Source organism: Phascolarctos cinereus, unplaced genomic scaffold, assembly GCF_003287225.1.
Source record: "Phascolarctos cinereus isolate Bilbo 61053 unplaced genomic scaffold, phaCin_HiC Scaffold_5;HRSCAF=322, whole genome shotgun sequence".
NCBI lineage: Eukaryota > Metazoa > Chordata > Mammalia > Diprotodontia > Phascolarctidae > Phascolarctos > Phascolarctos cinereus.
In genome coordinates, this window is record NW_027555958.1 from 69,639,120 (window position 1) to 69,662,119 (window position 23,000).

At 38.9% G+C, this 23,000-nt stretch overlaps 1 protein-coding gene across 1 annotated transcript in view; it reads left to right on the forward strand.

Moving 5' to 3' along the window:
* The first annotated feature begins 7,389 nt into the window (after positions 1-7,389).
* The window catches only part of LRRC39 (leucine rich repeat containing 39), a 30,664-nt gene continuing 15,053 nt past the window's right edge, over positions 7,390-23,000 (forward strand). Inside the window, 5 exon segments of the mRNA XM_020999873.2 lie at positions 7,390-7,512; positions 11,872-12,073; positions 18,820-18,925; positions 22,187-22,229; positions 22,232-22,342. Coding sequence (XP_020855532.1) covers positions 11,925-12,073; positions 18,820-18,925; positions 22,187-22,229; positions 22,232-22,342 — 409 coding nt within the window. The 5' untranslated portion in view covers positions 7,390-7,512; positions 11,872-11,924.

Sequence of the window (23,000 nt, forward strand, 5' to 3'; positions counted from 1 at the left end):
TTGTGATTCATTTTTCTAGCCCAAATCAGCACAGAGAGACAGAGGCCTGTGGATACTGGGGACTGGGTCTAAGAGTGTCCCCCTCCTGTTCCAGGGCTCCAGGACTGAAACAAACCATAAAAAGTCCCAGACCCACACCAGGGCACCGTGTTGAGCAGGCTACAGACACAAGTGCCAGCTGGCAGCTTTGTTGCTCAAAGATGATAGACTAGACCTTTTCTCTGATTCCCTTGACATCTCAGATGTCTCCAAAACAGAAATTATGTGCTAGAGATGATAATAGCTAAACATTTGCTAGGCCCTTTACAATTATTATCTTATTTAGTCCTCCCAGCAACCCTGAAAGGCAGGTCCTGCTATTATCTCCATTTTACAGATGAGGAAATTAAGGTAAATAGAGGTTAAATGACTTGCCCAGGCTCACAGAGCTAGTAAGTGTTTGAGGGCAGATTTGAACTCAGGTCTTCTGACTCCAGACCTGGTACTCTTATCAGTTGTGCCACACAGGTGCCTCTCATTGGTCATGCATGGGCTGGCTTCTACACTGAACTCCTCCATTCAACATCCTCCCCCACTTTCTGAGCCACTGGCCCCAAAACTGCAGTTAGCCACCCCAAGGATCCCACCACAGGGTCACAACAAAATCCAATCGCTGGTCCAGTACCCTCTCCGTCTCTGCAGTGCCCTGGTGGTCCCAGGTCCTGGCTGTGGGGGTTTGCCCAGGGTGTGACAGCCTGCCAGCGGTATGGCAGCACTGCAGGGGCAGAAGCCTTATGGGCCCCGAACAGGCAGCCAGCATCACAACTGAAGCAGTGCCCTGGGGCAGAAGCTTGCTGAGGGAGGAGGGGTGGCAGGGGGGTGAGGAAAGAGGCATCAGCCTGTGCTGCAAAAGATTTCTGCAGGATAGCCAGGAACAGAGGTAAAGGGGCAAGACAATGTCTGAGCTGGAAATCAACAGCATACCATATCCCACCCTCCTCCCAGAGCTTCAGAGAGCCAAACTTCAGAAATCAAAACCGTAATATCACTGATGCCAAGCTAAGGAACCGAGGTACAGAAGAAGTGGAACAGAATGCTGGAATAAGTCATTGTGTGTGTGTGTGTGTGTGTGTGTGTGTGTGTTGGAAGGGGGGAAGGGAGAGTTCATGCTCTCCACCAAGCCTGAGCTCCAGCCTCTTCTGTTCCCCTAAAAGTCATTTGAGGCAGACCCAGACTGATGAATAGTGAACTGCCCACCATGGAAGGAAGCTGAGACATTTGAATTCCAGCCTTTACAGAAACCACCATGAGAGTGGAGGCAGTCAGACAGTGAGCAACAGGGGAAAATAAAGGGGGAGGGGGTGCGAAGCTGAGATTACCAAAGATCTTGAGAAGAAAACTCAAAAGATGTTGAATTCAGTAAGCAGAGAAATCAATAGAGGAAACATTAACAGCAGAAAGTGTGGCCTCCACATCTAGTAAAGAAGTCCAGGTATATATGAATAAATACTGCAAAACATCAACTTCTGCTTCACTGACCACACTAAAGTTTTTGACTGTGTGGATCACAACAAAACATGGCAAGTTCCCAAGGAGTACCAGATCATCTTATTTGTCTCTTGAGGAACCTGTACATAGGTCAAGTAGCAACAGTTAGAACCAAACATGGAACAACGGATTGGTTTAAGATTGGAAAAGAAGTACATCAAGGCTGTATAGTGTCACTTTAATTTACATGCAGAGTGCATCATGTGCAATGCCAGGCTAAATGAATCTGAAGCCAGAATTAAGTTTGCTGGGAGAAATATCAACAATTTTAGAAATGCAGACAATACCTCTCTGATGGCAGAAAGTGAAAAAGAATTAAGAAGCCTCTTGATGAGGGTGATGAGGGTGAAAGAGGAGAATATAGAAGCTTGAAGTTTAACATAAAAAAAAAAATTAAGATCTTGGTCATTGGTCCCATCAGTTCCTGTCAAATGGAGAAGAAATGGAAGCAGTACCAGATTTTATATTCTTAGGCTCAAAGATCACTCTAGATGGTGACTGCAGCCATTAAAAGATGCTTGTTCCTTGGAAAGAAAGCTATGGCAAATCTGAACAGCATCCATATAGTCAAAGCTATGGTTTTTCCAGTAGTAATATGTGGCTGTGAGAGTTGGACTATAAGAAGAGCTGAGAGCTACAGAATGAAAGCTTTTGAATTGTGGTGCTGGAAAAGACTCTTCAGAGTCCCTTGGACAGCAAGGAGATCAAATCAGTCAATACTTAAAGATATTAATTCAGGTTATTCATTGTAAGGTCAAATACAGAAGATGAAACTTAAAGACTTTGGCCACATAATGAGAATACAGAATTTGTTGGAAAAGACCCTGAAGGGTCTAAAGGAAAAGGGAATGGCAGAGGATGAGCTGAATAGTGTCAGGGAAACATGAACTTGGATAGACCTTGAGAGATAGTGGTGGATAGAAGGGCCTGGCGTGTTTTGGTCTATGGGGTCACGAAGAGTTGGACATTACTGAATGACTGAACAACAAGAAGAAGATGGAAGGGAATAAGTGTAAGAAGACTGGAAAGGTAGTCAGGTTATGTAGGACTCTAAAAAGTCAATGAGGGGAACTACTATTCTAGATTGGTTTCTCATTAACAATGATTGTTGTAATGGAAATAACCAGAATCCAGAAGGAAAATGACCATTCCAGCTTACAGTTTGTGATAGAGAGTAAAAGTCAGATATAGTTCATTGTGGATGCTAGGTTTTGAGAGAGCAGATTTCATAAGGTTTAGAGAGAGTCTAGGTAAGACCCCAAGAACTAAAAAAATAGAAAACTGTCAACAGGCAATCATGACTTCATGAAACTTACTAGACTATGAAGATGGAAGAGTCCATTTATCTGCAAGGGACCCAGATGCAGAAGAATTTTCTCAGCCTAGCGCAGACTAGCTGGCCCATATTTTGCCTCCCAAGGACACATAGGGAACCCAGCTTCGGGTGCAAACAGCAAATTATGTCAGATTAATGGTGAGGCTTTGTCCTTGGCACATTCCGGGTCTCCTACATACTCTGAGTCCAGTGTTTCTGGAAAATATGGTAGCTCAAAAAGACAAGTGCAGGGGACCCCTTAACAATCCTTAATAAAACTAAGCCCAGGGAGGGTGGGAGGGGGGAGATGGGAAGTTTTCAAGAATGAAATTCTGATGATACAAAGAGAAACAATTCCAACCAGGAGAAAAAGTGAGAGTTTTCTAAAGAGGCTGATATCAATACAGAAGGAGCTCATCAACTTAAAAAAAAAAAAGATATGCCAAAGATGGAAACAAAAGCAAGTATTGGAGGACAAATGGTGGCAAGATGCTGCAAAAATGAACAAGAGCTCAAAATGCTTTGAGTTTTTAAAAGAATGTGAAAGGCAATGAAAAGATGGGGTGAGTTTTTTGTTTATTAGGTTTTCAGCTACATTGGGGAAAAGAGGTGCATTTTTTTTTCTCCAGCCCAGTCACAGGACTAGAGAAGGGCAAATGTCCCAATTTTCAAAAAAAGGGAAGCAAAGGGAATGTGCAAACTCTTGAAGCATTAAGAGGTCTGCTGTTCATTTTTCTTGCTTTCTAAGTGGGGATGGGGAGGGAACATGGGAGAGAGAGAATGCAGACCTGAAAATAAAATTGAATTAAAAAAAACCAAAGAGAACTGCAGTTCAAACTGGAGGGAATAATGAGTAACAAAGAAAATTGCTCAACTGTTTCTGTTTTTGCTCCCAAGGGAATGAGCATTGGACTGGAAATAACAGAATAATAATGATCAATAGGGAGGCGATATCCAAAATAAATAGAGGAATAGTGAGGAAGCACCCAGCTACTTTTGATGAGTTAAGGTACCTAATCAAAATGGAACTACATTTACAAGTATGGCAGATGTTATTTATGTAATTCTGGTATCCATTACCCTTGAGATCAATGTCAGTCAATAAGCGTATGTTAACTACCTAGTATGTACCAGGCACTATTCCAAGTGCTGGGATATAAAGAAATGCAAAAAACAGGTCTTGCGCCTCAGGGAACTCACACCCAATGAAGACAAAATGCAAACAGCTATGCACAAACAAGACAGAGGCAGGATAAATAGGAAATAATCAACAGAGGGGAGGCCCTAGAAATAAGAGGAGTTGGGAAAGGCTTCCTATAGAAGGGGAGATTTTAGCTGGGACTAGGAGCAATCTGGAGAAGCCAAGAGGCAGAGATGAGAAGAGCGGGACGGGGAGAGAGAGAGAGAGAGAGGTGGGGAGGGGGAGGGAGAGAGAGAGAGATCATTCAAGGAATGAGGGGCAGCCAATGAAAATTTGTGGAGCTGAGAGGAAGTATTTTGTTTCAGGAATAGCAAGGCCAGTTCCATTAGGTGGAAAAGTAGGTAGGAGTGGAGGGATGTAAGGTATAAGAAACTGGAAAGCCTGGAGGTGGGGGTGGGGGAGCCAGATTGTGAAGGGTTTAGAAAGATAAATTGATAGTTTTATATTTGATCCATGAAGTGATAAGGAACCATTGGTATTTATTGAGTAGGAGGTAACAGAGTTGATCACACCTGCATTTTTGGAAAATCAGTTTGTTGGCTGAGTGGAGGATGGACTGGAGGTGCTTGTGGTAGACAGATTAAACATCAGACTACTGCAAGAGCCCAGGTGGGAGGGCCTTCACAAGGGTGGTGGCAGTATGTGGGTGAGAGAGAAATAGACTCTTAGCTAGAGCCCTCATCCAATATCTCGCCTGCTCACAGACCAGACAAATCATTAGAAATTAAATAAGGAAGTATTCAATTGAACGAGTAACAAAATATATCAGCAAAATGCATGCAATAAAAAAATCATTCTTATTCTCTAAACCTCATGTTGCTTGTGTATTTGCTTTTTCCTCAAAGTATCAGATGGCTTACATATGCTTCTCTTTGAAACTTGGGTAAGGGACTCTTTATGTTATTTGTTATTCATTCTTTTCCAATCGTGTCCAATTCTTTGTGACCACCATTTGGGATTTTCTCAGCAAAGATACTAAAGCAGTTTGCCATTTCCTTCTCCAGCTCATTTTGCAGAAAAGTAAACTGAGGCAAATAGAATTAAGTGACTTGCCCAGGGTCACACAGTAAGTGTCAGAAGCTAGATTTGAACTCACCAAGATGGGTCTTCCAAGTTCCACGCCCAGCACTCTATCCACTGCACCACTGACCTGCCCTAGCTGTTTATCCTCTTTATTTCTGTTCTTATTACTTGCTAGACTTCAGTATTAAAAACAAAGTCTCAAACCATTTTGCCAATCCTATACAATAGACCAGAATTTTATAATAATAACAACAATAACTAACATTTACTAAGCACTTACTATGTTTCAGGCACAAATCTTATAGGTACTCTAGTCTGTTCTCTGTCTGAACTTTAAAGATAAGGAAACCAAAGCCAAAATGCCTGGTGCACGCAGAGAATTAAGGACATAATTGAGACTAGGATTCAAGTCTTCTGACTGTCAGGTAGGTACACTTCCTCTTATCACACTGCTACCAAATACTCCAGGCTTCCTCTTCCTGAGGCCAAGGGACCAAACAGCTTGTGTGTTTCTGATGTCATGATCAATAACCACCAAAGAGATCCAGACCCCAAATGACTACTTTGTCTTCATAAGGAATCATTCTGCATCATGGCAAGGATTCCTGCTCACAATAATGCTTTTTAAATGCAGAAAATACACAGGATTATGGAAGATGCCAAACTTCAGTGAAAAGATGTCATTTGTTTCTGGTCAAGTTCTCAGGCCTCCCTGAAATTTATCTTAACCAAGATTAAGAATTCCTGATCTCGGGAATCAACATCCAAAGGGGCGTTAAGTGGCTATCATTGCTCCTCCTCTCCTAATGCCCAACAGTTCCCAGTCATCATCTTTCTCTGTCTTCCCTTTCCACGTACCATCTAAAACCCTGCTCCACTGTGGTACAGTGTCAATATCCCCAAAGTTAAAGTCAGAAGATCTGAGTTCAAATCTAAGCTCTGCCACTTTCTATCTGGATTAATTCAGGCCAGTGATTTCATCTTTACGGACCTCATTCCTCTAATCTGCAAAAATGGCCGGATGTAATGTCCTCTCAGGTCCCTTCTGTTTCTAAAACTATGATCTTATTACCTCACATTTCTTTTGTTTTCTGGTACTCACTGAAATCTGGATTTGTCCTGAGGACACCACATCTCTTGGTACCCCAAGACTGGTTGTTCTTTCTCTCATGCCCCTTGAATCATGGGGCCATGAGGAAAGGGAAGGTGGACACATATTTATTGAGTGCCAGGTACTGAGATAAGTGCTTTACAAATATTATCTCATCTGATCCTTACAACCACCATGTAAGGTAGGTGCCTTTATTATCCCCATTTTAGAGCTGAGGAAACTGGAACAGACAGAGGCTAAGTGACTTGTCCAAGAATCACACAGTAAGTGCCTGAGGATTTGAATTGGACTTGACTCCATGTGCAGTATTCTACCCATCATACCACGTAGCTGCCTCGAGGCGGAGAAGGAAGAGGAATGGTCGTAATCCTCACTCCTTCTTATTAGACTCTCCCTCTCGTTCTCACTCACCAACCATATCACCTCTTTTAAAATTCCCTCCATTCTGTACAGATCCTTGTTGCTGTTGCCCGTGGGCCTCTTTCACCCTTCCTTCCTCGATGAGTTCATAACTGGTTCATAGTCTTTTCTACCTCAACATCTTCCCTGGCGAGCACCCTGATCTCCCACTTTTTCAGTCTGCTCAACTTCCAAATCTCGTGCTCTTAGTCTGCTTCAACCACATAGGAAAAGTCATGCTGTGGACTAGTGATAAATAGAAATAAATCCTTGTGGGCCACATATTGTCTTAGAAAACTACAAATTAACATTACCTATGTTGTATTTTTATTTCTTTTCCTAAACATTTCCCAATTACATTTTTATCTGTTTCGTCCAACACTCAGGAGTTTTGTGGGGCTCAAGTGGCGTTGTGAGCTAGGAATTTGATACCTCTTCTGTAGACCACCCCTCCCCCAAACCAATTTGCCCCCAAAGTATCTGAATTCCTAGTTACAATTCCAGCAATGTCAGAGGCTAGAGGCTCCTCCTCACATTCCTAGGTCCATATTTTGGGATTGTTCTGAAGTCTTTGTGCCTGTGGTCTAAGCTTTTTTGGCTCAAGGACTTGGCAGCCCCTTCTATTTATATGACACAAGTATTACTCTTAGGGACAGATTCACTGCTTTCTGTGGGTGTTCTAAACTCTGCACATGGGTCCTGCTAAGTGGGAAAACTTTCAACATGAACTCTCCAGGCACTTTGCACACAAGCCCCATGTGATTCCTGCTATTCCTAGCTTTGTCATGGTTTAAAATTAGCACTGGGCTGACATGACAGTCCTCTGGGTCACAGCGTGGCTGAGGATCTGAATTGCTTGGAGTGGCACTGGCAGAACCCATCTGTAACCTCTCTCTTGCTGAGCAATCAATGAGTTTGGAAGCACTGCCAACTCAGGTAAGTTTTTCTGAGTTCTCCCCCATGTTCTCATTTACAAATGTTTGCTGCTGATGATCCAGTTCTACGTGTGCCTGTATTTGCTTGGCCAGAGCAGCCCAGTTTGGGAACTCATTATAAAACCCATCTCTTTAGAGGCCAGAGTTACTTATTTAATGAGTAACTTCTAGAAAATGGATTTCATAGAAGGCAAAGATGCATTTCTTTCAAGACTGATTTGTTTGATTTTGTTAGTTTGTTTTTAGTTTTGAATGCTCTATGAACCTGCTAGCCCTGGCGTGTTATAGCCATGGGCCCGGGGTCCTGGTGTGTCTTTTTCTGTTGTGATAATAACACAAGGTAGAAGGACTTCATTTCCCTTACATTTCCCAGGATGTGTGCCTCTCATAGGTATTCTGATTTAATACCCAATTTTTTCTCTAGTACAGATTATAACTTTTGAAATGATCTGAAACCATGTGTTCTAAATGCTTCAGACTCTCTGGAGGCCAAAGGAGCAGGTGATTTTTATATTAAATTCAACATTTATCTATTAAGCACTCATTGTGTACAAGGCACTGAGGATACAAAACCCCCTGATTAGTCTCTGCCCTTAAAGAGTTTAGACTGAGGGTGAGGGGAAAACGTGCATAAAGGTGTAGATAAAGTAATGAAATGTAATTTCAAGAGAGAGAATTTGCTAACTGGGAAGGAAGGGGAGAGAACCAAGAAAGACGTCACATGGGTGTCATTTGAGCTGAGGTTTGAAAAATCTAGGGAGTTGTGGAGGGGGAACGTTCCAGGCACGGAGGACAACCTGTGCAAAGACCTGGAGGTGGGAGATGAGAAAGCCTCGATTCAAATGTCAAATTCTGAATGTAGACATAACTCACAAAAGATAAGAAGGCAGTAAGGAGTTGTGATTTGTACCAGTGGAGGGAGTAGCTCCACCAAGAAGGTTACAAGTCCTTGGAAATATCAATCAACAAGCATTTCTGTGCCTTTGTGCCAGGCCTTATGGTAAGCAATTGCAATACAACAACAAAAACAAAATGGCCCGTGCCTTCATGTGGCATAATATCCTCCAGATAACATGTGCACATTTAAGCATATGTAAAGTATGTATCTTGAAGTATTAAACTGCATATTGAAAAGCCAGCTCATGTCATTTTCTACATGGAGCCTTTCCTGATCCACCACCTCATATTTATTTAGTATATACTTGGCATACAAGACTTGTATCCTTCATAATATGTGAGCTCTTCAAGGACATAGACTTCAATTAAAAACTTTTTTCTATCCCCTGTGCCTAGCACAGTGCTTACCACATAATAGGTGTTTAATAACTTCTTGCTGATGTATGGATTAGATAGAAAATATAGCCCCATTTCTAGCTATTGGCTCAGAGATTAGATCAATTATAGGATTGGGCTGCTCAAGGGAAATAACAGAAGAGGAGGAATTCTGACAATTGAATATCTGGGAAATATTTGAAGGACTCACAGTTTCGTTCATCTGGGGCTATGTGATCCATCTATATCTATCTCTTCATACCTTATGGCTTCAGGAGTTGCTGTGGAGAGAAAATTTCATCACCTGATTAACAGCCTTCTTGTGATGAGCATTTCTGACCACAAAGTACATTAAAGGGCATTGGTCCTTTAATGACAGTTTAACACCCCACTATCTTTGAGCCCAATATCACCTCTGTACCATGATGATACCTCTGGTAAGCAATATAAATATATCCTAATAATGATAATCTGATTAGCAAGAACAGGTTCCACTAATTAACAGTTGAAGATATCAAAACTTAGAAAAATTGACATGTCAAAGATAGTTTGGAAGGAGGTAAGTCTCAGTGGGAACTTTGCTATTAAAGACATGTTAGGCAGTTTTCTCCAACATGTACCCAGAAAGACTCCTAGACTGCAGCAAGATCAGTTTGAGCATGTGGGGATTTCATCAGATTATTACTTCTGTGCCTGAAGAGACAATCAGACCCTTAGTAAATAAGTGATCTAGGAAGGTTTTTTTTGTCCATTGGTATATGCAATTCTCAGTTTTCACTGCTATAAGCAACTCTCAGTGAAGAAACTCCCTCTTAGAAAGTTGTCTCAGGCAAGGAATAGATATCACAAAAGCTGAAATAGATCATTTTTGGAACATGAAATTAAAAGGTTTTGCATGAACAAAATCAGTGCCGCTAGAATAAGAAATTAAGGGGAAAAAAATCTGTCATCAGATATCTCCGATAAAAGTCTAGATTGAGTCCTACTTTTTGACAATACTGACATTTGACTTGTGGTCTTCAGTTTTACCGTGATAATAATAACTAATATTTATATAGCGGTTACTATGTGCCAGGTACTGTGCTAAGTACTTATAATTATTTCTCACTTGATTCTCACAACTCTGGGATGTAAGTGCTTTTATCATCCCCTTTTTACAGATGAGGAAACTGAGGCAAACAGGTTAAGTAACTTGCCCAGGATCATATACAGCTAGTAAGTGTCTGAGGCTCGATTTGAACTCCAATTTTCCTGACTCCAGGCCTGGTGGAATCTATTCACTGTGTCACTTAGCTGACTATGTCATTAGCTATTAGCTATTGCCATAGGAAAACACAGATTTTGCACAATCTACTTCCTACTGTTAGCTGATCTTACCTATGTAATAATAACAGTTAACATTTATGTAGTGCTTTAAGATTTGCAAAATACTACATATGTATGTGTATGTGCATATACACACACACATACATACACATACACACACACACAAAGTTTCATTTCCTCCTCACAACAACCCTGTGAGTTAGGATATAATATTATCCCCATTTTATAGCTGAGGAAACAGACTGGGAGAAACTAAAGTAATTCATTTAGAGTCACATAGCTACTAAGGACCTGTGTAAGAATTCAAACACATGTCTTACTGACTCCAGTTCGCTATTCTATCTGCTTTGCCACACTAACCCTCCAATTCATATTCACAGGACAAGTCTCCTTGGGGATGGGTACCCCATGTTCAAGGTTATCTTTGGGTCCTAAAACTGTAGCTGACAAGCACCCATGAACGTGTTCTTCTTTTACTAGTCAATTGGAAGACACAATAGCATGAAACAAAGGCTTTTACTAAAATGGCATAGTAAAAGAAGAAGCAATAAAATATCTTACCTGAGGTGTACTCTTCTATTAATAATCCTAGCATCCTTGGAGAGAATGGATGAAAAAAGAGTTCACAAGGAGAGAAGCACACAAATAGAGAATATAAGAACAGAGCACCCATGTACAAAGAAGGGCAACTTATGTCTCATATACTGCAGGATCCCAGAAGACATTTTCTTGTGCATCTCTCCCGGGCTTTCCATGTCAGGTAGAATCTCTGCTGAGCTGGGTATGGGGCTCTGTTACTTGGTCATTATTTGGTAAATCGTCACCTAAAATCCTGGCATTGGGTACTGCTATGATTTTTTTAGAAAGAGCTACACTCTCTTAGTCTTTGACCATCAGGAGCTCTTTCAATCCTGTAGACTTGAGGTCTCTACTCTGTGTCTTGTCACCTCTTGAACAGCAGGGTGCAGGCCTCAAGAACAAGGCTCTCTCTCCTTTCACCAACTATTCATGAATTTTATAGCCTCTGAATCTCCTGTTTGTTCATGTAATTGAGTGGATGGGAAGAATGGGCACCCAAAGGGTCCACTTTCAGAAGGCCAGACCATTGCTTTTCCTGACCACTTCATATGCAAACATGGCCACTCAAAATCTAAAAATGGCTTTTCCCCACGACCTTAGAAATATACAGATGTACAGCTAGATCTTGATTTGTGTATATAACAAAGCTCCTAAAAATGGTCTCATGTATTCAAATGCGTACTATACCAGGTCATAATTATGTAAAATATGGTAATCAATTCAATAGAAATATGCTGTAGCAATTTGAATAATGCAACCAGTTTAGGAGATTCATTATTCACACTAATTAGGAACTAGCTACACAAAGTTAAAGAACAGTTAAGGAGAAAGATTGTGTATGAGGAACTTCTCTAAGCCTCAGTTTCTTCATATGAAATAAGGATGACAATTCTTATATCACAGAGTAAAGATGAGAAAATATTTAGCAAACCCTAGAGAATGATTAAAATGTGAGTTACTCTTAACTAAGGACAAATGAGCCTGTCTGTTCACCCTTTAATTGAAATTTCCTCTCTGTGTTGCCTCCTCCTAATAAACATTTAGCTCCTTGAGAACTGGGACTCCCTTGAATTTCTGTTTGTATCCCACCTAACACTTAGCACAGTGTTTGGCACATAGTAAACGCTTAATCAGTGCTTTCTCATTCATTTGTTCATTCATTCATTCATGCTACTTCCTCCAGTACAATTAGGTCTGTTGGGAGATGGCGTCCAAAATTCAGCTTTTCAGTCTCTGATGAAATTGGGACCCCTTCCCTCATGTGAAAGAACCATGACAGAAATTGCAGTTTGCACGGGGGCTGTCCATGCTGTAAAGGAAGTGTGGGAAACCAGGATCAAGAAGCAAACTGAAGATCTGAAGAGAGAAAAAGAATTTCAGCAGAAGTAGGTTCAAAAAAATGGTTACTAATAAGCCTCACGCCCTGACATCCTTGGGAACAAAAACCATAACCATCCCTAGCTGTGCTTGACAAACAACTCAGGAGGCTTTCTAGGCAAAGTCGAAGAACAAGGAGTCTTCGATGATGGTAATTTTGATGTCTGCGACTCTTCTTATTTGTTCGGTCACTCAGCACCCTCCTGAAGAACTAAATAACTAGTGTCATCCAGGGGAGCTGCTAGTTTGCCACTTAGGACTGGGCCTCTTACTTTTCTACGCAGAAAATGCCATAAGAAAGTGCCTTGGGCAGCTTGTCATAGAGATGGGTCACCTATTTGCCGTGGAGTCTCATGTATTTGGGTAACCAGGGGTGATTACCATGGCCTAACATAAGAATCTGGCCAGCTCTCCTTTAAAAAAAATTTTTTTAATGAAATATTTATTTTCTCTTCTTTCCTCCCTCTCAATCCCAAAACAAAACCAAAAAACCAACAACCGAACAAAAAACCAACAACAACAACAAAAAACCTGGTTTAACAAATGTGTATACTCATTCAGACTGGCTAAATGCAAAAATATGTGTCTCATTTTGCATATTAGAGGCAGTGAGGTGCCACAATGGACAGAGTGACAGCCTTGGAATCAGGAAGACCTGAATTCAAATCTGGCCTTAGACACTAGCTATCTTTGTGACCCTTGGCAAATCAGTTAACTTCTCTCAGCCTCAATTTCCTCATCTGTAAAAAGGAGATAATAATAGCACCTACCTCCTAGGCTTCTTGTGATGACAAAAAGAGCTAATATTTGTAAAGTGCTCTGCAAACAACATAGTACATAAATGATAGCTATTATTATTATTATAGTCATCATCATCAACATTATCATTATCTCCTCTGTCAGAAGTGGGTCCAGCTCACCTCTTTCCCTTGCTGTTGCTCTGGTTTGGGTTATTTTCCTAAGTAATATGGCTCCCACCTCTAATTCTCTAGCTACTGATGTTTTTCCCAAGGCCGCAGCTTACCAATACCTTGTGGCTGCTGCAGGTCTGGCCACAAGCCCCTTGTCTCCTCCCAGTCCTCTTACAGGTATTGGCACTATCTGTATGCTGCCTCCATCTCCTTGTCTCCCTCAAAGGTCTCAGTTAAACAGACATCCAGATGGGAAAAGGCTGGTGAAGTGAGGTTCAACTTTCATCAATTAATCAGTCCATCATCGCATTTGTGCCAGGGACAAACTACTATGTGAAAGGGACTAGGTTAGATGCCAAGGATACAAAGACAGAGGCAGTCCCTGCTTCCTCACTCACGTATATTGAGGGATGCAACATGAACATATGTAAGTATATGCATAATATACATCTATAAGATAGATACAGAATGAATAACAAGGCTGTTCAGTACAAGGCCATGGTACTGAAAAGAGTGAAGGCACTTGGGGAATCAGGGCTTAGTGGAAAAGATGGTGTTTCAGCTGAATCTTGAAGGAAGTGAGGTGAAGAAGAGGCGTCTCCAACACCTCTGTCCTTTTGTCTAAAAACATCCCAGATGGCAACTTCTCACCTGAGATCTTACATTTCCCACAATCACAGAACCACCATAGAATCTCAGAGTTGAAAGTGACCTCAAATGCCATGTAGGCCAGCCCATAGCTGAATAAGAATCTACCCTATAACCTATCAGAGAGATAAAGCTTTTGCTTGAAAATCTCCACTGCCTGGTAAGGGAGCCCACATTCAATTGTTAGGGAGTTTTTCCTTACAACCCTCCCTGGCTCAGAATTTTTATATTTGCTCTCATTGCTCCTTGTTATACTTTTTGAGGCCAACCAGGACAAATTTGACTCATCTTCAAATCCGTGAAAGTATATTGATTAAGCATCCTTTAATTTTTCTCTTCAAGCTAAACATCCTCATTTAATTCAGTTAACTGGTCTTCATATGCCAAGACCTCGAAGCCCTTCACCATACTGGTCGCTCTCCACTGGAGGCTTTCTAGCTTGCCATAATCTCTTTTAAAATGTGGCACTCAGAGAATTGAACATTCAGATGTGGTCTGACCAGAGCAGAGATGGAAATTTTCTCCCTCTTTGACTGTCACATCACACTTTTGACTTATGTTCGTTGTGCTCTAAAAGCCCCCGATGTTTTTCAGCCTTATGTCCCTAATTTTGTACTTATCAAGTGATTTTTTTGAGCCTAGATGTACAATTTTACATTGATCCCTTTAAAATTTCATCTTTTTTATATTCAGTCTTGTATTTTGGCTTTTAGAGATGTTTTTGGATCTATGATCTTGTGATATGGATTTTTTTGGATTCACTCTTTGGCAACAGTTTGACATGGTGTCCAATAAATTTTTTTAATACATTTTATTTTGTTCCCCAATTACATGTTAATTTTTTTTAACATGGCCAATAATTTGTCCTAATATCCAGAGAATCTGATACATTATTATTGCTGCCATTTGTTGTTTTATAATGATGAATGAAAGAATAAAGTATTTGTTAAGCACTTATTACATGCAAAGCACTCTGCACAAATAGAAAAGGAAGACTGTCCCTCACCTTGAGGAGCTCACATTTAATTGGGGAGAAAACACACAGGGAAGGTTTCAATTGCAAGTCATAGAAAAGTCACATGGTTCTTAGGGTGCACAAGCAAAGCAGATGTTGATGCCTATTTTTTAATCTCATTTCCAGTTTTAAAATGATACCGATTTCTGATGCTGAAACATTTGACAGTACCAATGACTTCCATGACAAGAACCTTCTTTTCTGGGTCCTTAATGGCTGTAGCACCTTCATAAACAGCTGCCAGGCTCCATAGGGATTGCTCCTGAGAATTATGGCTAAAGGCACTGGACTAAAAGCATTGCAATTCCCAAGGCTCTTGGTCTCAGAGTCCTGGGCCTGATGATGTTCTATTATCTCCTGGTAGCTACTCTTACAATACAGTGTATTTCTATGAAATACAATAGTAGCAAATGTAAAATGCTACACTTGAACAACACAAATGTAGGATGGGTTAGATAGTAAGTCATATGAAAGTAGGTCATACAAAAAGGGTTTTAATGGACTGCAAGTCGTTCTGCTAGGCACTAACAATACAAAGGCATGCCCAGCACATGAAAGGAGTAATATAGGAGTGCAGAACAAAGTGCTTTGGGGTATAAACCTTGGGAGGCAGGAGGAGTCAGTGCAGGCTTCTTGGAGGAAGTAGTATTTGAGCTCAGATTTTAAAAGGACAAGGATTCAGAAGGTGATGAGTAGGAAATGAAATGTTAAAGGCTTAGGATGATAACAAGAAGCAGAAGAAAAAGAAGCAGTAGAAGAAGCAGAAGCAGAAGAAGCAGCAGAAGCAGAAGCAGAAGCAGAAGAAGAAGAAGAAGAAGAAGAAGAAGAAGAAGAAGCAGTAGAAGCAGAAGAAGAAGAAGCAGCAGCAGAAGAAGCAGAAGCAGAAGCAGAAGAAGAAGAAGAAGAAGAAGAAGAAGAAGAAGAAGAAGAAGAAGAAGCAGTAGAAGAAACAGAAGAAGAAGAAGCAGCAGCAGAAGGAGCAGAAGCAGAAGAAGAAAGAAGAAGAAGAAGAAAAAGAAGAAGAAGAAGAAGAAGAAAAGAAGAAGAAAGAAGAAGAAGAAGAAGAAGAAATTACACAGCATTTCAAGGTTTGAAGAGTACTTTTTATATGTTATCTCATTTGGTCCTCACAACACCCTTGTGAGGCAGAGAGTGCAGAGAGTGCATTTTGAGGGAATAGAATATAATTTGGTTAAAGCACAGACTCCTTTTTTCCAGGGTAAATATTCTCAGTTTTTTCAGCTGGTCCTCATATGGCATGGTTTCTAGTTTCCTCACCATTCTGGTATTCTCCTTGGTACTCTTTCCAGCTTTTCAAAATCCTTCCTAAACTGTGACTCGAAAAACTTAACACAACATTACAGGTATGAATTGACCAAGAAGGCTATGGCCTCTGACATTCTAGAGCAGGCCTTCTTAACCTTTTTTGTGCCATAGCTCCCTTTGACAGTCTGGTGAAATGTACTGACCACATCTTAAAATAATGTTTTTAAATGAACCAAATAAAATAGACAGGCTTATAAATAAAACCTATTATATTGAAGTAGAGTTATAAAAATATCAAAAATCCCATGTTCATAGACAGTCCTGAAATCTATTCATGGATCTTCAAGTTTAGACACTTCAAAGATCTGGAATTTTATTGAAAGTAGGTGCACTCTCCATTGACAAAGTTCACAAACCCTATATATAGCTTTTTAGATCATCTTTGAGGTGGCCAGAACTAAAATATTAATTGTCTTGCTGCCAATATGTTATTGAGCCTCTCTGAGTTTAGTTAGGCTTCCCCTCAGACAACACATAGCCTATTCCCAGGCTTTTTCAGCTTGGTAGGATCTGTAAGAGCTGGTCTTTGCTAGCATAGCCTTTGAGAAGTCAAAGTTATGAACACATCAAAATAAAGCCTCAGAATAGGGCTTTAATGGAGGAACATATATGTAGAAATTCACCTCCTTAATATGAAAACTTATTTCCAATTCATAAATGAGATAAGAATCTCAACATCAATTCATACCCAGTATTCTGTCTCTGATAATGGAACCAAGAAATGCTTTGTGGAAAAGTGTGGTTGTCCTTGTTCATACCAGCCTTGAAAGGTAAAGAATGAAGAAAGGGAAACCACATTCAAAATAACTCCATACATAAATAATACATAAAATATTAGCCTACAAAAGCACACTTGACACAAATACAATTTTAAAACACTTTTTAAAGAGATAAAAATTATTTAAATAATTGGAGAGGTATTTATTGCTGATGATTGAACACAAAAAGAAAGAAACAATGTTATGTGATTTTAATGACAAATTTTGGCCTTAAAGAAGAGATGAAAAATGTGCCTCCTGTCCTTCATTGTAGAGGTGGGGCATGGGACTATGGATATAACATATAGTGTTAGATAATGCTGATATGTTGGCTAGTTTTGCTGAATTGATTTGGAGTGCTGAGAGAGACCATTTTTGGGAATGAATGTGGTATAAAAAGAAAAAGTAACAATAAAAATAAGATAAATAATTATACTTATAGTTTTAAAGGAAAGTTAGGGATATATCACCAAAACACTCCTAATTCTGTGTCTATTTTTGATTAATTTATCTAAATCTTTAAAAAATCAATAAGCATTTAAAAAACATTGTGTGTCAGGAACTGTACTGAGTACTGGGGAATACAAAAAAAATAGTTTTTCAAAAAAAAATCCTGTGACCCTGGGCAAAGCACTTAACCTCATTGCCTAGCAAAAAGAAAGAAAGAAAGGAAGAAAGAAAGAAAGAAAGAAAGAAAGAAAGAAAGAAAGAAAGAAAGAAAGAAAAAAGAAAGAAAGAAAGAAAGGAAGAAAGAAAGAAAAAGAAAGAAAGAAAGAAAGAAAGAAAGAAAGAAAGAAAGAAAGAAAGAAAGAAAGAAAGAAAGAAGGGAAAAAAGAAAAATCCTTGTCTTCAAGGAGTTTATATTCTAATGGGAAAAATTATATTTTTAGTTTATACCGATTCTTGACATAATTCCCATAAATATATTTTTCATAGCATAAGGTGGTATTTTTTAGTTGCTGTACTTCTATAGTCTTCCGTACCCAATATTTATACAGCTGATTTTTGGATCCAATAAAAATATTTTGGGGCAGCTAGGTGGTGCAGTGGATAGAGCACTGACCCTGGACTCAGGAGGACCTGAGATCAAATCCGGACTCAGACACATAACACTCACTAGCTGTGTGACCCTGGGCAAGTCACTTAACCCCATTGCCTAACCCCCCTCCCAAATATTTTTCATTCAGCTCTATTAAATTTGATCTTATTATATTTGGCCTTTCATGCTATTTAGTCTAATCCTAATTCAGTCATTCAAAATAATAGCTACTTTTCCCAGCTTTGTGTCATCTAAAAATATATGCCTTCATCTAACTCACTGATAAAACTATTTTTGGCCAAGGATAGAGAGCTCTTTAGACCTCTACTAGAGATATCCTACTCAGGTTGATGCCAATACATTTATCATTACTATCTTGGTCCAGTCATTCAACCAGTTCTGAATCCATCTAACTGTAGTATTATTCAACTCACCATTCTCCATCTTGTCCATAAGAATTTTGTGTGAGATTGCTAAATAGCTTCCTATTGCCAACACGTGCCAAGTATAGTATGTCTATAACATTTTCCTTATTATCAATTTCATCACTGTTTTTAAAAAAAGTGACAGCAAACCATAGATCTAGAGTTGAAAAAGATGTCAGAGTTCATCTAGTTCAACCCCCTCATTTTATAGTTGAGGAAACAGCGGTCCAAAAGGCTAAATGAGCTGCCCACAGTCACACAGGTAGCATGTATCGATGGCAATATTTGAACTTTGGTCCTTTGACTCCAGAGCCATGTTTCCATAAAGTAACCTAGACAGTTACTGGAGAACTTGTTTGTTACTTAACTTTTCTTTCATAAATGGAAACTATCACAACCAGAGCTACTAGATGACTGATCATCTTAGCCTAATAGGAAAATAAACATATAATCGTAGCAGTTAACATATATCAGCTCCTTAAATGATGTTTGAAGTTTAGGGTCTTTGAAAAATGAGTGCTTTTCCAGTTTTCAGTATTACCTTTGGTCAAAATATTATTATCCTGAGTCTTCAATGTGGAAATTTAAATGCTTTCCATATTCTTCACTAAAATGAATTCTTGGTCTCCTAGGCTAGTGCGAATCTGGGAAGAAAGAGTAAGCTTAACCAAGCTGAAGGAAAAAGTCATCAGGGAAGATGGAAGGGTCATTTTAAAGATAGAAAAAGAAGAATGGAAGGTAATCAGAGGAAGTGACTTTCAATGTTCTACTTGTTGCATTCTCTATATATAGTTTATAAAGTGTTGTGTTCAGTTTACAGCATTCTGCCAAGATGGTAATTAGGAAAGCTTGCAAAATGTAGAAGTTCAAATTAAAAAAAAAACACAACCAACCTCAATGTGAACCATTTCACAAACAGCTGAAAAGACATACTAAATTATTCTAAAAATATTTTTCTCTAAAATTTCAGCTCAGTCCTCAATATTTACATTAGCTTTGTTCATGTTGATCAAAGTTATTACTACAAACTTTTACTGTGAGGTTTTTTTATTCTAATTTTCACCTTTCTCATTTAATAAGGTGCAGGAACAAAAGTTTCTACCAACAAAACACTCACCAAAATGCTGATCAGGGTAAAATAGCCTCCATATGAAAACTCCATAGAATGGGAATGGAAAGGAAAAGGAAAAATTAATTTTTTATTAGAATGATAAGATTTAGAGCTAAAAGGGACCTTGGAAGTCATTTAGTCCAAACAGTTCATTTCACAGATGATGAAAATGAGACCTAGAGAGATTATATGATTTTTCCAGGACCGTGGGCAAGGAAATACTCATGAATGTTTAACAACTGGCTCTTCACAGCGCATACTTTTAAGTTTAATCTGCATTACTAACATTTTCTCCATCACTTCAAGTTTAGACAATCAACAAAACAATAAATCAAGTCCTCATTTGTAGCATTTGATAATTTCCAAGGTGTAAATGCTCATACCGAAAATTTAATAATTGGCTCTCTCCAGTAAGAGTTGGTTCCAGCACACCCCTGGGAAAGGGCCAGGCTATGAAATCAGGTCTTCCTGACTACAGGTACAGTACTCTGTCCATTACACCAGCTATCTCTCATGTATCAAATTCTTTATTTCCATGCTGTTCCCTCTGCCTAGATTATGTTCCCCCTTCTCCATTCCCACATACCCCAGTGGATTCCTATCCATTCTTTGAAGTTCAGAGCTTAACTCAAATGCCACCTTTCTTAGGAAACATTTCTGTATCTTTTCAATTTGTTGAAGATTTCCCCCCTCAAATTACACATAGCACTTTGTTTATACCTCTTTATTTATTAATATACTTCTATTTAATTTAATTTTATCTATACCTCTTTGTTTAAAGGTATGTAGGGGCAGTTAGGTAGTGCAGTGGATAGAGCACCAGGCTTGGGATCAGAAAGACTTGAGTTCAAATTTGACCCTGGGCAAGTCACTTAACCCTGTTTACCTCAGCTCCTCATCTGTAAAATGAACTGGAGAATGAAATGGCAGATCACTCCATTATCTCTGCCAAGAAAACCTCGAACAAAGAATTTTGTATATGTTATATCATTTGATCTTTACAACAGTTGTATGAGGTAGGTGACAAATCACTCTTTCCTTTCAAGGGAAGAAATTCTGTAAACCTCTAGGTGGGAGAATAGTTAGCAATATTAGGGCCCTACATAATTTCTGCAACAGAGTAGAACTACATAATGAACAAAATGGTAAGAGAAATATAAAAAAGGATATCATCTATCATTCATAAACTATTCCAACATTTCAACTCAATAAATTTGCTGTGGTTATCAAGCTCAAAGCTACATACCTATTGTCATTATAGACTAATAAAATGTAGACCATTATCTCCAAAAGCTCAGCAATGATGACGATAGTAAATGACAAAGAACAGGTCCATGCTCTTTGGAAGTCCTCAAATAATACGGAGTTAGAATCAGACTAGTAGTTTAAAAGACAAGGATCCCCAAAGAAATATATTTTCAATGGGCAGACTTTTTTTAAATTGCCATTAGGCTCAATATAATTTTTCTTGTAAGGTCTGTTCTTTTCTTTATGCATATGGGTATATTTTTACGCTTTTAATTATTTAAGGTTGCTCACTGAATTTATTTATTTAATTATTTATTTGTTGCTTTTTGGGGCAATAAGGAGAGTAGTGTTCAGAGAATTTCAAACTCACATTGGTCACATATACCATTTTTCTTAGCAGGATACGTAGAGATGGAATTTTGATTTGGGCATTACCCATGGGTTTCCAATACCTGTGACCATTCTATTTTTGTTCTTTTGCTAATATGAATACTCCAAAATAGCCTGGGTGTGATTAAATATGAATTCTCAGGATATGAATTCTCTGGTAGTATGCTAATGTTAATAGAAAAAAAATAATTTAAATTCTAGTTTACTTAGAGTTTGAAGGATTAAAAAGTGAAGGAATAGAATAAAAAGCGAAGATTTGGTAGTTATGCAAAATACTAAAAAAAACCCCAATAATTAGTGAGGATTCCAAATTTTACATCTCATCATGAAAAGGTGGTGATGCTGTGTTCTCGAAGGCTGTTCCAGCAAAATCACAAAGGCTAGTAGGCTCTACTTAGCTAATAATATTTACGGTATAGAACCATTCATGTATTTTATATTATCTGATATTGTTCTTGCTAAGTTCAGGAAAAATCACCTCTAGGCTGAATGCAGGGGGATAATTGTTTGACCACAGCAAAAACCAAAGACCACCACCGTAGAGGATTTGTGACTGGAATCAGTGGAGGGAGCGCCCACACCAACAAAACCACAGATCCTTGAATTAAAATCAAAATTAAAATAGAAGATCATAGATCTGGAGCTGGAAGGGTCCTCAAAGACCATTGAGTTCACCTCCCTCATTTTACAGATTTGGAGACTGAGGTCAGGGAAGTTAAGGGACTCACCCTAGGTTGCGTAGGTAGCAAGAGTCAGTCGGGGGGAAAAAAGGATATTTTTATAATAGTTTCAAAACCAAACAAACAACTTACATTTATAGAGCACTACTGAGTTTGCAAAACATTTTACACTCACTAGCTCAGTATTTTGCACTCTGGGCAAGTCGCTTAACCCCGATTGCCTCACCAAAAAAGCAAAAAAAATTTTAAAATGCCAACTTATTTGATTCTCACATCAATCCGATGAGGTGAGTGCTATTACTATCATGATCCCATTTTACACATGGGAAAACTGAAGGTAAGAGACATTAGGTGACTTGTCCTGGGTCACATAGCTAGTAGGTGTCTAAGCCAAGATTTGAACTTGTCTTTATGATTCCAACTTTGCTACCCTCTATACTGGACCACTTAGTCACAATAGCTCCTCTGCCTCCACGCTGATTTTCAGAAAACCAGGATACTGTACATTAAAACAACAACACCTAAATCATAAACTAATTCTGCTTGCAATTATTTTCTCTTTGAGTTTAGACCCTTCCTTCTTCTCTACTAAAACTGAATAATCTGCAGGAGTGGCGCTTCATAGAACGGGCTTAGTAAAAATTCCTGAATTCATTGGACGATTCCAGAACCTCATTGTATTGGATTTATCCCGAAACGCAATTTCAGAGATACCTCGAGGAATTGGTAAGGCATTGTTTTTTTTCCTGTCAGGAGTCTTTAGCTTGCAAGCCTAATTTTAGTCTAAAGATTTGTGGAATAAGATTGAAGCATACTATCTATTGGCTCTTTTTTTTTCTTTTTTCTTCTGTTTTGTTTCTTCTTTCTTGTCTTCCTCCTATTGGTTCCAATTCTTCCTTACAACATGACCAATGTGAAAATATGTTTAATAGAAATGCGTATGTTGATCCTATATCAGATTGCATGCCATCTTGGGGATGTGAGGAGAGGAGGAGGGGGAGAAAATTTAAAACTCAAAAGCTTATGGAAGTGAATGTTGAAAACTAAAAATAAATTAATAAAAAAAATTTAAAAATAAAACTTCTGCTTAAGGAAAAGAAAGAAAAGAAGAAATAAAGTCATGAAGGAAGGAAGGAAGGAAGATGTTTTACTTTGATTTTTTTTTCAAAAGCAGTCAGTGATACCTATGTTCTTCTGCCCTCCAAAAATCACACTGCTTAGGATTTGACAAATTTGAATTATGGGATGTATCAAGGTATTATAATGACTTGGAATAAAATAGTAAGAATCATTGTTGAACAGGGAAAAAAAAAACCAAAAAAGATTTGTGGAATAAAGATATCACATTCATATAACATATTAGTTCCCTAAATAAGTTACAACA